At 39.2% G+C, this 12,994-nt stretch overlaps 1 protein-coding gene across 5 annotated transcripts in view; it reads left to right on the top strand.

The window, feature by feature from the left end:
- The window catches only part of myo9aa (myosin IXAa), a 289,869-nt gene that overhangs the window by 191,342 nt on the left and 85,533 nt on the right, over window positions 1-12,994 (top strand). For all 5 annotated transcript variants that reach the window (XM_041178287.1, XM_041178288.1, XM_041178289.1 and 2 more), the window contains 3 exons: window positions 3,729-3,850; window positions 8,413-8,554; window positions 9,668-9,863. In XM_041178287.1, coding sequence (XP_041034221.1) covers window positions 3,729-3,850; window positions 8,413-8,554; window positions 9,668-9,863 — 460 coding nt within the window. The remainder of the gene's footprint in view (window positions 1-3,728; window positions 3,851-8,412; window positions 8,555-9,667; window positions 9,864-12,994) is intronic.

Below are 12,994 nucleotides of genomic sequence, written 5' to 3'. Positions count from 1 at the left end.
TGTCAAACACACTAGGGAAAACGACACCTTATGGAACAAAAGCTCAAGATGCCATTAATCTATGCCAGCACTGTGGCGCCGAAAAGCCCCACAGGCGCGAACAGTTTCCTGTAAGCACTGCAGAATGCTTTCATTGTAAAAGGTTGGGATACTTTGGAAAGGTGTGCAGAAATAAAACCTCTAGATATACAGAGGATCAAGAGAGAATCTTCGCACACCACTTCATCAATGAGATAGAGGAGTCTCACCAAAATGAGGAACAGCAATGTTTCCTAGGCGAGATCAAAGATCCAAGATACACGTTCTGGAATACGGACATTTGTGTCAATGGACACATCACTAATTTCAAATTAGATACAACTGAAATCCAGTTATCCGGTCCAGGAGGATTTAAGCTTCAAGTCATAGGCATGTTACAAACAATGCTCCAATACAAGAACAAACAGATACCAGAAAGTATCTAAATAAGTTATTCGCAATCAGGAATTCTATCTTCTCAATGAAAACGCCTGCGTCAACCTCATCAAAGACAGCCAATGAATAGACAGCCATCAGTGAGACCAAATAGAAGCCCCTTAAACCATCCACATGCACAGGTGATCTAGATTGCCACTTCAGTGCCAATTTTTTTCTCACATGTCATTGAGACACATAGTCCAGCACCTCTCCAAGATAACATCCAGGAGGCAAAGAGTGAACTTTGTTTTCACTGAAGATGTGGTGAACCACTTGGATCAACAAGTGCCTGAGTGCGACCATGATCCCCCATCACTCGGAGAGTCCATGGAGCAGGTGGAATATTAAACTCAAGTGATAAGATACACCCTGATACAATAGCGCATTCATCTGACAATAGTGACCTCTTTGTAAGTGCATCCACATATATCCATCCACAAAAAATGGTAGTCCAAGATGTAAGCAGTCAAGAACGTCTGGAACCAGAGACAGATTGCTGGATTAGGATTTTTCATGGACTGCCATGTGCAATGGTGTAGCCCTTAGTGAACTGAACAGTTGATTTTTTTTCTCTGCCTCTCAGCCTCCAAGTCTTCTATGGAGCTCTTTTGGTGATTTTCAGTTGTCTTCCAAAGCTTTCAGTTTTGGTGCCTTTTTTCAGGTCAAACTTGCAAATTTTTTAAAGTTGATTTTCAGAGATTTTTGGGGTCCTTCACAGCTACTACCATGTTGTATGTTGGCTGTTACTGACTAAGAAACGGTTGCAGAGTCATAGATATGTCTGAGAGTAACTGGTTTATTGGAGGATCAAAACTATTTACAGATATACAAGACTAGGTGTTATTCAGTCTAAGCCATGAGCATTCTCCCACTAGACTCTTGGTCATGTGACTGTCTCTCAGCAACATGTGAGCGGGACTGTTTCTCCAGTTCCACACATTAACCCTTTCAGCCCTGAGCACCCTAATACTACATTCACATCCCTGATTTTAACTGCTCCATCATTGGCAGCCATGCCTTCAGCTGCCTAAGCCTAAGCTCTGGAATCCCTCTTCCAAATATCTCCACCCCCATCTACTGCTCTCCTTTTAAGATGCTCTTTAAAACCTACCTCCTTAATCAAGGTTTTGATCATCTGTTTTAATATCTCCTTAATTCAATTTTTTTGTCTGTTTACATTCCTATGAAGCACCTTGTGCTAAGTTAAAAGTGCCACATAAATGCAAGTTGTTGTTGTACAATTTGCAAGTTTTGAAGCTACCCTTACCATCATGTAGTAACTGCTTTCCGATCTATCCTATATCTGTTGTCCTCTTTTCAACTTTGACAGCGTCCTGCACTTTGAAATCTGGCCCTTTAGCCAAAAAAATTGTTGGCACTGTTCTATGATAAAGTAGCTTGTCCTCCATTTGAATTTTTGAGCTGAAATGCTGACTTGAATACGAAGGGGCATGTACTAGTGACTTGGGAGTGGACTGAGTGCTCTACAAATAATGCATTGTAACCTGCCTCTGGGAAAGGAGGGGAGAGGCTGTCTGATTGCACTAACACTGTGTTACCATCTCTAATTATTTTGCCAAGTTGCTCCTCACATACAAGTAGATCAAGAGTTGTGAAAAGATCCTTTGTAGTGTCCATTATACTAAGATCCATCAGTAATTCTGTACCCAGTCTATACATTAGAAATATAGAGTAAGGAAATGAGTTTAATATAAAAGCAAGAAGCCCTGATTGAATGCCTTAAGATATAATCTTGTTGAAATGGACTTCTGAAGTTTGGATCAGGAATAGATTCGGACCAAATAGACTGTTTCAGTCTGTGCCTGATCTGTGTTGTAACCAGTATGGGAGTGCTCAATATGGGCACCAAAGTGGTGAGGTTTTTCATGTGTCGTTGTTAATGTTTTTCAACAATAGCAGCTTGCATCTTATAACACAACTCCCACATGAAAACTGTTCAGAACAGCGTGCAGATTTTAAACAAAACTTGATGGCAGAGAGGTATTAAGGGGAAAGAGTTTTGAGAGAGAGTTCCAAAGGGAAGTCATGGGGGTTAACTACTGACCACACGATGTGCTATCAATGTTGGAGCAGGGAGGGGGGTGGGAAGCACAATATTTGTGATGTAGAAGCTGTGGCTGAGACATACAGCTCAGTTAAGGTAAGTCAAGACCATAAAAGGATCAGAAAACACAGACTTTGAAAAATATTATTTTAAAGTTAATACAGGGAGTTAGGAGCTAAAAAGTTAATTGAAAAGATGGATGTTGAGGAGGTTTAATGGCAGGGCAGGCATGGAGCAAAACTAGCTTCGGAAGCAGGTGCTGTTGACCATGCTAACTGAGTAGACAGAGCAAAATAAACAAATGAAACCTAGATATACAATATTTCAGAGTTTATGGCAACCTATTTAGCCACAAGAAACTTTCCTTTCTTAAATTTTACAAAATATTGCTTGTTACTTGTACTTATGAATTCTGAGATTCCATTATATATAGCTCCTTTAGCACTCAGCAGGTACATCAGAGTATATACTTCACACTTGAGAGTAATAGTAGCCCAAAGACAGTTTCTTATGTGAACTTTCCCATAAACAGGATACTTGGCCCTGCAAACAGTTGACTAACCTGAGATTGACTAACCTGAGCAACATACTTATTGAACCAAAAAGGATTTCTCAAATCATATTTGTTTTAAAAACATAAGATCATTACATCATTCATTCCACTTTTTCACTGGACATCTGAACCCAAAATATAGAATTCTGTGGCCTGTATTTCTTTTCACAACCTCAGCATCATTGTGCTGACATATCCACCCTTTTGCATTACCGCCCATCTCTAACTTTAACCTTTCTTTCCTTTCCAAGAGGTAACACATTTCTCACAAGTGGTCTCCTCTTGTTCCAGGCTCCCTTCCCACATAGCTACCTGCTCTCCACCCCTAAAGGTTATCGTCTGTTTCTTTCTTTTGGCTTCTCTTAGGTTGACATTTCCCTTTGGATAGTGCCACAACTGAAGCAATGCACTATACACTTGGATGAGATAGGGATCAATATGCATGGATACTCCAGCTCCAGGTTACATGACAGAATTTGGGGTATAGTAAGTGCCCACCCACCATCAGAATTACACGATGGGAAGGTCATATAAAAAGAGAACATGTAAATGTATTCCACATCTGCATTTTTATTGACTGTTAATTCCCTCGTAATTTGGTTTATGTTGCTGATTTTGAACTTCCCTTATCTTAATTAAATTTTTGTCCTACAGGAGGAGTACAGGTCAGAAGGTATCAGTTGGCATAACATTGATTATATAGACAACAGCGGCTGCATTAACCTCATCAGCAAGAAACCCACAGGCTTACTGCACCTATTGGATGAGGAATGCAAGTGAGTACTCAGAACAACCTGATTTAACATAGTATAGCCTATATAGTGAATTTATCTTACAGTGCGTTAGTATCAAATTCCTCTATTCACAATTCAATAGAGATGTTCACTCATTTAAATAAACTAGTTAATGCTTCTGCTAAAATAAAGAAGTGAATAAATTGATGGGAGAGCCTTATTTGTACAATACCCCTGGCTGTAATTTCCAGGTTTAACCTTTTAATTGGTGGATGTCCAATATATTGGAATGGTTTGAAGTCCAATCTGACCTAAGAGTCCAGGTGACAGTAATCATAGTTTTTTTATACTACTCATTCCTTCAGTTAGATTACCTTGTATTTACTTCTGGATAAGCACGATTCTTTATCAGTGTGTGGTGTTTGACAGTGATCATGTGAAGGACAAGTAACAATATTAAACAATAAATAGTGAATTTCTGAAGTTTTCAATAAACCTATAAAGACCAATTTAAGAGACTTTCCTTGGTGTTATTGGTGATGAAAACCCTAATGCTGATATTCTCTAATGATTGCATCAATAGAGGCTAGATATGGTCTGGAGGCTGGCAGTGGGTTTGAGACTTCAAGGTGGCAATTCCATGATTGGAATGGAGGCCAAGTGGTCCTGGGCTATGCAGAGCATTTAATTCCTCCATCTCAGCTTTAGCATTCATCTGACCTCTGTGTGTTTGCTATCAGCTTTTTGGGCTGCAGGATGTTGCCAGACCTGTAATCTGGCACTGTCTGTTCTTTTCTCAAGCAAGAGAAAGCAAAAAAACACAGTTAGGTGTTGGGTTTATCCTAGCATCCATAATACAAGTGAAAGTGCCACTCGATAGCTTTTCAAGGCTGGACACTTAGTAAGGAATGGCAGCTGCAATATTGCTGATGGTACATTACAGAAAGTGATCCTCAGGCAAGACATTTCTTATATTAGTAACATTAGTAGAATATTTATATATTTAAGCTGATTGAGATCCAGCAAGAAAGGTAAAGACTTATTCAGCTAAAGCTAGGACTACCTCAAATGCAAAGCATTTCTCTTAACTGTGTGAACCACAGTTCTTCGCACTAATTTTAGCTCTGTTCCTGTATTTGTCTGCTAACCTTTGAGTATGTTAGTTTCTTTGTGCTCCACAATAGGCCCAGGGCTAAGAGAGTTACCCATATTTGTTAGCATGCTGTTTTTCTATCATTCTTGACGAGGAGAGTTAACAAACGGAATGATTTTAGTTTAAACCTAGCAATATTTTTTTTCCTTGTTTTACTGCCTGTGTCAAACTGGTCACAAATAACATAAACAAAAACAGAATTACCTGGAAAATCTCAGCAGGTCTGGCAGCATCGGCGGATAAGAAAAGAGTTGACATTTCGAGTCCTCATGACCCTTCAGCAGAACTTTTGATGCTGCCAGACCTGCTGAGTTTTTCCAGGTAATTCTGTTTTTGTTTTGGATTTCCAGCATCTGCAGTTTTTTGTTTTTATCCCACAAATAACATAACCTGGTCAGTGTTTATTACCAGTCTTCCATTTGACTTTGTTCATTTTTAGCGTGTAATTCACCCTGAATTTTACTGAAGTTTACTAGGGGGAGGCATATTTTTAAAATTAAAATATAAACTATGAAAAATACTCAATAATCCAATCATAGATTATTCTCTTCAAACTTGGGTTATGCCTGAAAGAAGCATTGTAAAACGCTAAGGTGCAGTACAGATGCAAACAGGTTTGTTATTAGTGATGGGAGCAACTATTGGTGAATTAGGAGCATCACAGGAGATGCACTTCATACAATACTAAAGCAAATTGGTTTGAGGCTACTGCAAAAATAAGGGATCAAGACATAGCAGTTATAAACACAATTCTCCTGGAATCCAAATTAAAACTGACCTGATATAAAAGCACTAAAGACCATTGTGCGAGATGAGAATTGACTTGCATTTGATATTGTTTTCTCTAATATTTTATTACCAATAACTAACTAAGCCTGTTTTGTTACAATGGAAATAAATCAGCTTTCCAGATGTGTGAGGGGGCCATAGGGATGTTGACACTTTAAGACCCCATCGTTATTCTTGCAGTAACCATGTGTCTGATCTCTCCGGGATATGCTATAAATAAGATTGTCCTGAATTTATGCCATCAGACTGCTACCTGCAGTGTTGACTTTGATACAGGGACACCTTTTATGAATCATTTCAATGTGGCTAGGGCTGTCCTTGCAATGTTCTTGACAAGCTATTTTGGTAGTCCCTGACTCTGTCCATTAACCCCTAATTTATTTGGTATCCATGATGGACATTTTCAGAGACTGAGGGGCAGGATGCTCTCTCCTTTGGTTTCTTCAGTAGTTCATGCAGAAGTAACAACGGGAGGCTATAAATGTCTGGTAACTGCAGCTTATTATTCACAAGGAATATCAAATAGGGTAACCTAGTCAGTGCAGCCCTCAGTTGGTTTAACCAGCGTTAATTAAGCGCAAATTGGAATTAGAATGTGACTGAAAATAAATTTTGAATCTCATAACAGCAAATTAATCTATAATTTATGGCTGGTTAGCAGCATTTACCTGCTACTGGACAAATCTCTCATTTATCAGCCCACAAGATCAAATAGATGCTCAAATAGAGAAATTTATAGCTATGATCGCTTGCATCACTGCCAGGAGGTAGTGAACTACTGACCTGAGATTGCTACATGGTCCTGGACCATGCTGCTTCTGTTATGAGACCTGATGATTGAGACCACCCTGATCCAGCATTGACCTATATTGCCAGTGAACCATAACCCCAACCCTTGGACAACGAACACTTCTAGGATATCTGCCAGGCTTGACTTGACTGTCTTACATAATATTATTACCAGCAACAAATAATAAAGACATTGAAATGCTGGAATTCTGAAAGAGAAGTTGCATCTGTAAAAAATAAATGTGGATTAAAGCTTTAGACAGGGCCCTTTCATTAGAACTGTTATGACATGGCAGCTGATGTGTGCCAGGCAGACCAAATTCACAAGGGAAACTTGGTCGTATCAGAATAGTTTTGCAATTTGTTTTTATTATGAGAAGATGTGTGCGCTGAAGTCAGAAGTAATGACTCCACCAAGACCTTTAGCGATTTAAATAATTAATTAGAATATTTATTAACAAAAGATTTCAAACATACACCAGACTACAAATTACTTACCACAATAACAACTCCTTAAATTCCTAATTAACCTGACTCCCACTTCCCAAAATAGATTTTAGATTTAAAACAAACCCAGTAAATTAACACAGTACCCACTTGACAGTGGAATTCCAAATGGTTTCTCCAACTTCCGTTACTTTACATAGCAGACTTATGCACAAGTGGCTGGAGGCTTCTTGAAGGCTATTTCACACTCTTCAGTTAGATCTTACATGGCCCTCTCCTCATAGTCTTTCATTCTCCGTTATATATGTTTCTCTCTCTTTAATAAATTCTATTGTTCCATATGTCTTTGAAACTTTATCTTCCTCATAATATAAAAACTTTCATGTTGCCAATATTGTCAGTAACCTTTGGGAAAAATAAACAAACTCCTTAGCCTTGCTTATCTGGCTAACAGACTAGCATCCCTTTGAAATCCTTTTATCTAAAAAAAATGCTAATTCCTTTCACATCTTACATGCTAAGCCATTAACATTCCAAGCACATTTCTACACCTAGCTTCTTTTGATAAAGTCTACTTGACTCCAAATATAATTAGATCACACAGAACCAACTATACTTACATCCATAAACCAACTTCACAATAAACCAGAAAAATATTATGAAAATTAATAGACTTTTGTAACAGAGCTCAATTGATTTACCTTCTCTGTCTAACATTTTCTGTTCCTATTGCAACAAGCCTTGGGTTTTAAAGAAAACTTCATCTCTACAGTGCCTTATCATGCCCCAGAAATGTTCAAAAGGACACCTCAATTAAACAATTAATTGAGAGCAACAATACTGTTATGTGACAAACATGGCATCTGGTTTGTGCACAGTGATTTTCCTCAAACAGCAGTTGGGTCATTGGCCAGTTACTCAGTCCATTTCCAATAATGCAGTAGGTTTTTTTTTAGCATTCACGTGAATCACAGAAACAGGCAGATGGGACCTTGATTTAATGTCATGAAAAAATGCCAAATCCGAGTGTCAGTTTAGATTACCTACTCAAATTCTGGGGTGGGGCTTTAGCCTATGACCTGATTGAATGTGAATGCTACCAGCTGAGCTGACAGGGCGGTGCTAGATGGCCAGTGAGCAATTCCTGTTGACCTTTTCTTCCCCCTTCCTCTTCCCTTTAATAATCATGGGGTACTAAAGCTGATTAGAGTGCCACCAGGTGAGATCAGCTAACTCAGCATGAACCAAGGATAAGGCCTGTCCATCCGAGTTCTGCCCACAGTAGCAGGAGGTGGTGTATAAAATCTTCTTGTATGAAAGGGTTATGGAATGACTAGGTTAACTAGATCGCAGATGTTTCAGTGCTGATGCTCATGATAATCGCTGCGTCTGAGTTTTGAGAGTAATTATTTTTCTTTCAATTCAGTTTTCCACAGGCAACAAATCAGACGCTGCTGGACAAATTCAAGCGACAGTATGATGGGAACAATTATATAGAGTTCCCAGCAGTGATGGAGCAAGCCTTTATTATAAAACACTATGCAGGGAAAGTCAAGTACCAAATGAAGGTCTGTGCTGTCTAATAAATTGGCATCCATTGATTGAGAAAGTATTGAATAGATAATAAAAGGGGGCGTAAACCACCTACATGATTGAGTGATATAGCAAAAAATGTTTGTGCTGTGCAGCTAACTCATACAGAGCATGGATTCAATCCCTAGCATGTACTGAGTTAGCGAATATCAGCTAGAAAACCATGATGCCCCATGATTAGGGAGGGACAGACATAAGCAGCATTACAGCTCCTGTACCTTGCCTATACCCATAGGCAAGTGCTACTTGATGCTACATGAAGACACAATCTGACTTAATGTAATGCTTTCCATGGTGAAATAACCTTTACTACCCTCTGTGTTTTATGTTGAGCAATCTTCTGAAGTCAGCCTTTATTTCTGGGAATTGCACTTCAGGAAGGATATATTGGCTTTGAATCAAAGCCAGAGGAGAGCACAGATTCACCACAATGATATAGGGGCTCAAATGATTAAATTATGAGCTCAGGTTGCATAAATAGACTAGGCTTGTGTTCTCTTGAGTATAGATTAAAGAGTGATCGAACTGAGGTGTTCAAGATGACTAGTGATTTTTATAAAATAGATACAATGGGATTATTACTTTTTTGAAAGGAAAGAATGTTTTTCTTCTTGAGGAGCATGAGTTCTAACCTTTAGAACTAGGCCATTCAGGGTGATGTCAGGGTGCACATGGTACATAGGCAAGTGGAAATTCTCTTCCCCAAAAAGCTGTTGAGTCTGGGGGGGCCAATTGAAAATTTAAAAACTGTGATTGAAGGAATTTGTTAGCAAGGGTATTAAGGGGTGAGGAACCAAGGCGCACAAATGAAGTTGAGATACAGGTCAGCAATGATCAAATTGAGCTTCAGAAATCGAATGGCCTCCTCCTGTTCCTGCATTCCCAGAAATAATAGGAAATTGGAGGAGTTGCTAAAGGTCTATAGGTCCCAGTGGAATTGTATGTCCACATGAGCTGGTGTCCCCTAGATGGTGTGGGGGTAATGTAAATTACCTTCAATTTAAAAAGAAAATTGATTGTAAAGAAAAATTGCAAATCAAAAATATGATCATTCACTATAGCTTCCTCATAAATGTATGTTGGTGCAGGACTTTCGAGAAAAGAACACAGACCACATGCGTCCCGACATTGTTGCACTTCTGAAAAGCAGCAAGAATGCCTTCATCTGCAGTTTGATTGGCATTGATCCAGTGGCCGTCTTCCGCTGGTCAATATTGAGATCCTACTTCCGAGCAGCTGTGGCTTTCCGAGAGGCCGGAAAACGCTATGTAGAGAAGAAACCTGGTAAGGGAGAGCATGGGTGCTGCCATGCCTTCAGTCTTTGAGCATAGTGGTAGTGAAGCACTAACTTTAGTTTAGTCACCTTTCAAGTTGATATGGAAAAATATGCTGGAAGTTTCTTAAAAAAAAAGATGCTGGTTAGTATTTAATGTAATCCATTATCTGTCCATAATGGTGTGAAAACTTTTGGCCACAAACTCCTTATATTCCTGTAGACACTGCAGGCTCTAATTTTCTCTGATAAGGTACTGCTTATAGTATTGCCATATAAGTTTTTAATGGACCCTATTAATACAGTCAGGCTGGCACAAATACATTTAACACGAGTGCCTTCACCAGTGTTTTAATAGGATTTAAATTTGCAGTTTAGGCATGGAACCATCAAAAGGGCAGAATCACTATACTGTGTAAATATGAAAAGAAAACACCACAAATGCTGAAAATCTGAAATAAAAGCTGGAAATGCACAATAGGTATTTTAACATCTGACCAGAAAAAGAGGAAGGCTGTGCTTTACATCAGATTATGTAGGATATATAACAAAAAACAGGCTAATTGATTTGCAACCAATCCATGCCATCATGTATGCTCCACTCAAGCTTCCTTCCATCTTCTGGATCAAGGAGCAGTAAATCTGTTTCTCTGTGTAGCTTTCTTTTCCCCTTGTCAGGGTATTGAATATTTTTCAACATATACAGCAGATATTAGTTTAGTTTTTCTATACTGCCACAATCAAATTTGATCAAAAAAACGATTGACTGTGTCAAGGAGCTAACAGACACTCAATTCTCAGTACGAGTTAAAAAATTGTATTTATTTTAATGTTTGTAAAATGTGCCAAAACAAGCAAGAAAGCTTTCTGTTTCCACACTGTAACCTTGGGGTTGCATCTCTGAATGCCCTTCATCAGATGACTTCTTTGCCACAGAGATTTCATCATCCAAGAAAATTCAAGGGGTTCATACTAATCTGTCCGTTGGAAATGTTCAGCAGCTGCGGAGATGCCACTCATCCGGTCTTCTAGATTTAACTCTTCTCCCCAACATCTTAAGCTTAAGGGAAGAAAAATGAAGAGGTTAAAGTTTCTAAACCATCTCGGAGAACATTTTGCAGGAAACTGCCATTTCCAAACATGAGATCAGGAAAGGGAAAGTGGGCGTTTACCTTACTTCATTTATTCCCATATTAGGTTTTGAAAAATTCATACAAAATGCTTCTTCGGCTAAGGGGTTATTCCAAACAGCAGGAACCAGTGGGTCTTTGGTTCAGTCCCCGATCTTTTAAGTCATTTGATTTCAGTTAGGTAGGGATTTATGCAAACCAAGCAATGAATGTTAGCAAATTATTGCGGAAGGGTTAGCAGTTGAAACTGACCCTGATCTTGTTCGATTTGATGGCTGCCGATGCATTTTCCATCATGGATCACCATATTATTTTTCCTGCCCGAACCCAGAATATTCTCTCAAATTAATTTTTATTGATCTCATCACTGTAGCTCAGAGTGAACTCAGCACGGAAGGATTTAAACCTGGACCCTTCTGGCCTGGAGGCTCAGTATCACCCTGGGCTTTTGCGTATTTGACCGTGGGAGAGTTGTTACTGATTAAACAGGAATTCTGTGTGTATAACTGACCAATTTAGTAAAGGAATTGCAGTTTAGAAAACTTTTTATGAATTCATGCCAAGACTAGATGTTAGACAGTATACTTATATTATTAAAACATTTGGCAGCTGGAGTTTCTCTGTGTATTTTTAATTTCTTGTAGCCTGCTGTTCCTGCATTTTGCCAGATAGTGTCTGACTTTAGTATACCACTTAGAAACCCGAGTAACATTGAAGTGACCAGTGAGTTACTGAGTGTTGCCATGAAGGGTGCCACAGATCACTTTGATACCTGGTTTAAATTCCTAAAGTGGAGTCTCCCACTGTAGTGGTTTTGAGAAACATGTATTTTGTCAGCAAACTAAGGCAATGATCTGTTCCACCATTGGATTTAATGTTAGAGACTAGCATTTCACTGCTTTAGGGATTTAATGCAAAATGTGTTACTTGAGCAACACATCATGTATAGAAATCTGTGGGATTTGTACTGGTGGCACATTCACTATAATGTAGAATAGCACTTAAACTACCCTGCTATGTAATTTCACAAAGAAGCCATCATAATATACAGTGTGGGAGATGCAAAGATAGGTATCAGGTTTTAAATTACGTTGATTGGCTTCCAGAAGCTGGGTGATGCATGTATCTAGGAACACAAATCATAATATAAGGGCAACTTCTGGCTATATTCAGATTAAAGCAAAATACTGTGGATGGTGGAAATCTGAACTAAAAACAGAAAATGCTGGAAAAACTCAGCAGATCTGGAAGCATCTGTGGAGAGAGAAACAGAGTTAACGTTTTGAACCTGTATGACTCTTCAGAGCTAAAGAGAAGTAGAAATATGATGGATTTTATGCTGTTTAAGAGGGGGTGGAACAGGTGGAACAAGATAGAAGGTCAGGGATAGGTGATAGCTAAGGAGAGATTGACAAAGATGTCATGGACACAAGACAAAGGGAGTGTTGATGGTAGTTGTGAAGAGTAGAGAAGGTGCTGAGAGTGGCACAAAGGTAAGATAGCAAGATGTATTAATAGCAGAACAAGGGTCAGCGCTCTGTGAAAGTAAAACAAAAGTGCCAGATAGCTCAGCGGGGAGGAGACGGGGTTTGGGGAAAAGGATAAAAAAAATGAACAAATCGTTAAATATAAATTAATAAATAAATAGATAAAAATTGGATTAAAAAGGAGTTAAGAGGGAGGAGGCAGTTCATGGTCTGAAGTTGTTGAAATCAGTGTTAAGTCCGGAAGGCTGTGAAGTGCCTAATCGGAAGATGAGGTTCTGTTCCTCCAGTTTGTGTTGGGCTTCACTGGAACAATGCAGTAGGCCAAGGGCAGACATGTGGGCATGAGAGCAGGATGTTGAAATGGCAAGCGACTGGAAGGTCTGGGTCACGCTTGCAGACTGAGCGAAGGTGTTCCGCAGTCTGCGTTTAGTCTCCCCAATGTAGAGGAAGACCTCATTGGGAGCAGTGAATGCAGTAGAGCGAGTTGCAGGAGGTGCAAGTGAAGTGCTGCTTTACCTGAAAGGA

The sequence above is a fragment of the Carcharodon carcharias genome, chromosome 32 (assembly GCF_017639515.1).
Source record: "Carcharodon carcharias isolate sCarCar2 chromosome 32, sCarCar2.pri, whole genome shotgun sequence".
In the NCBI taxonomy this organism is placed as follows: domain Eukaryota; kingdom Metazoa; phylum Chordata; class Chondrichthyes; order Lamniformes; family Lamnidae; genus Carcharodon; species Carcharodon carcharias.
Note: the sequence above shows the minus strand (reverse complement) of the source record. Positions and strands in the feature narration are given on the sequence as shown.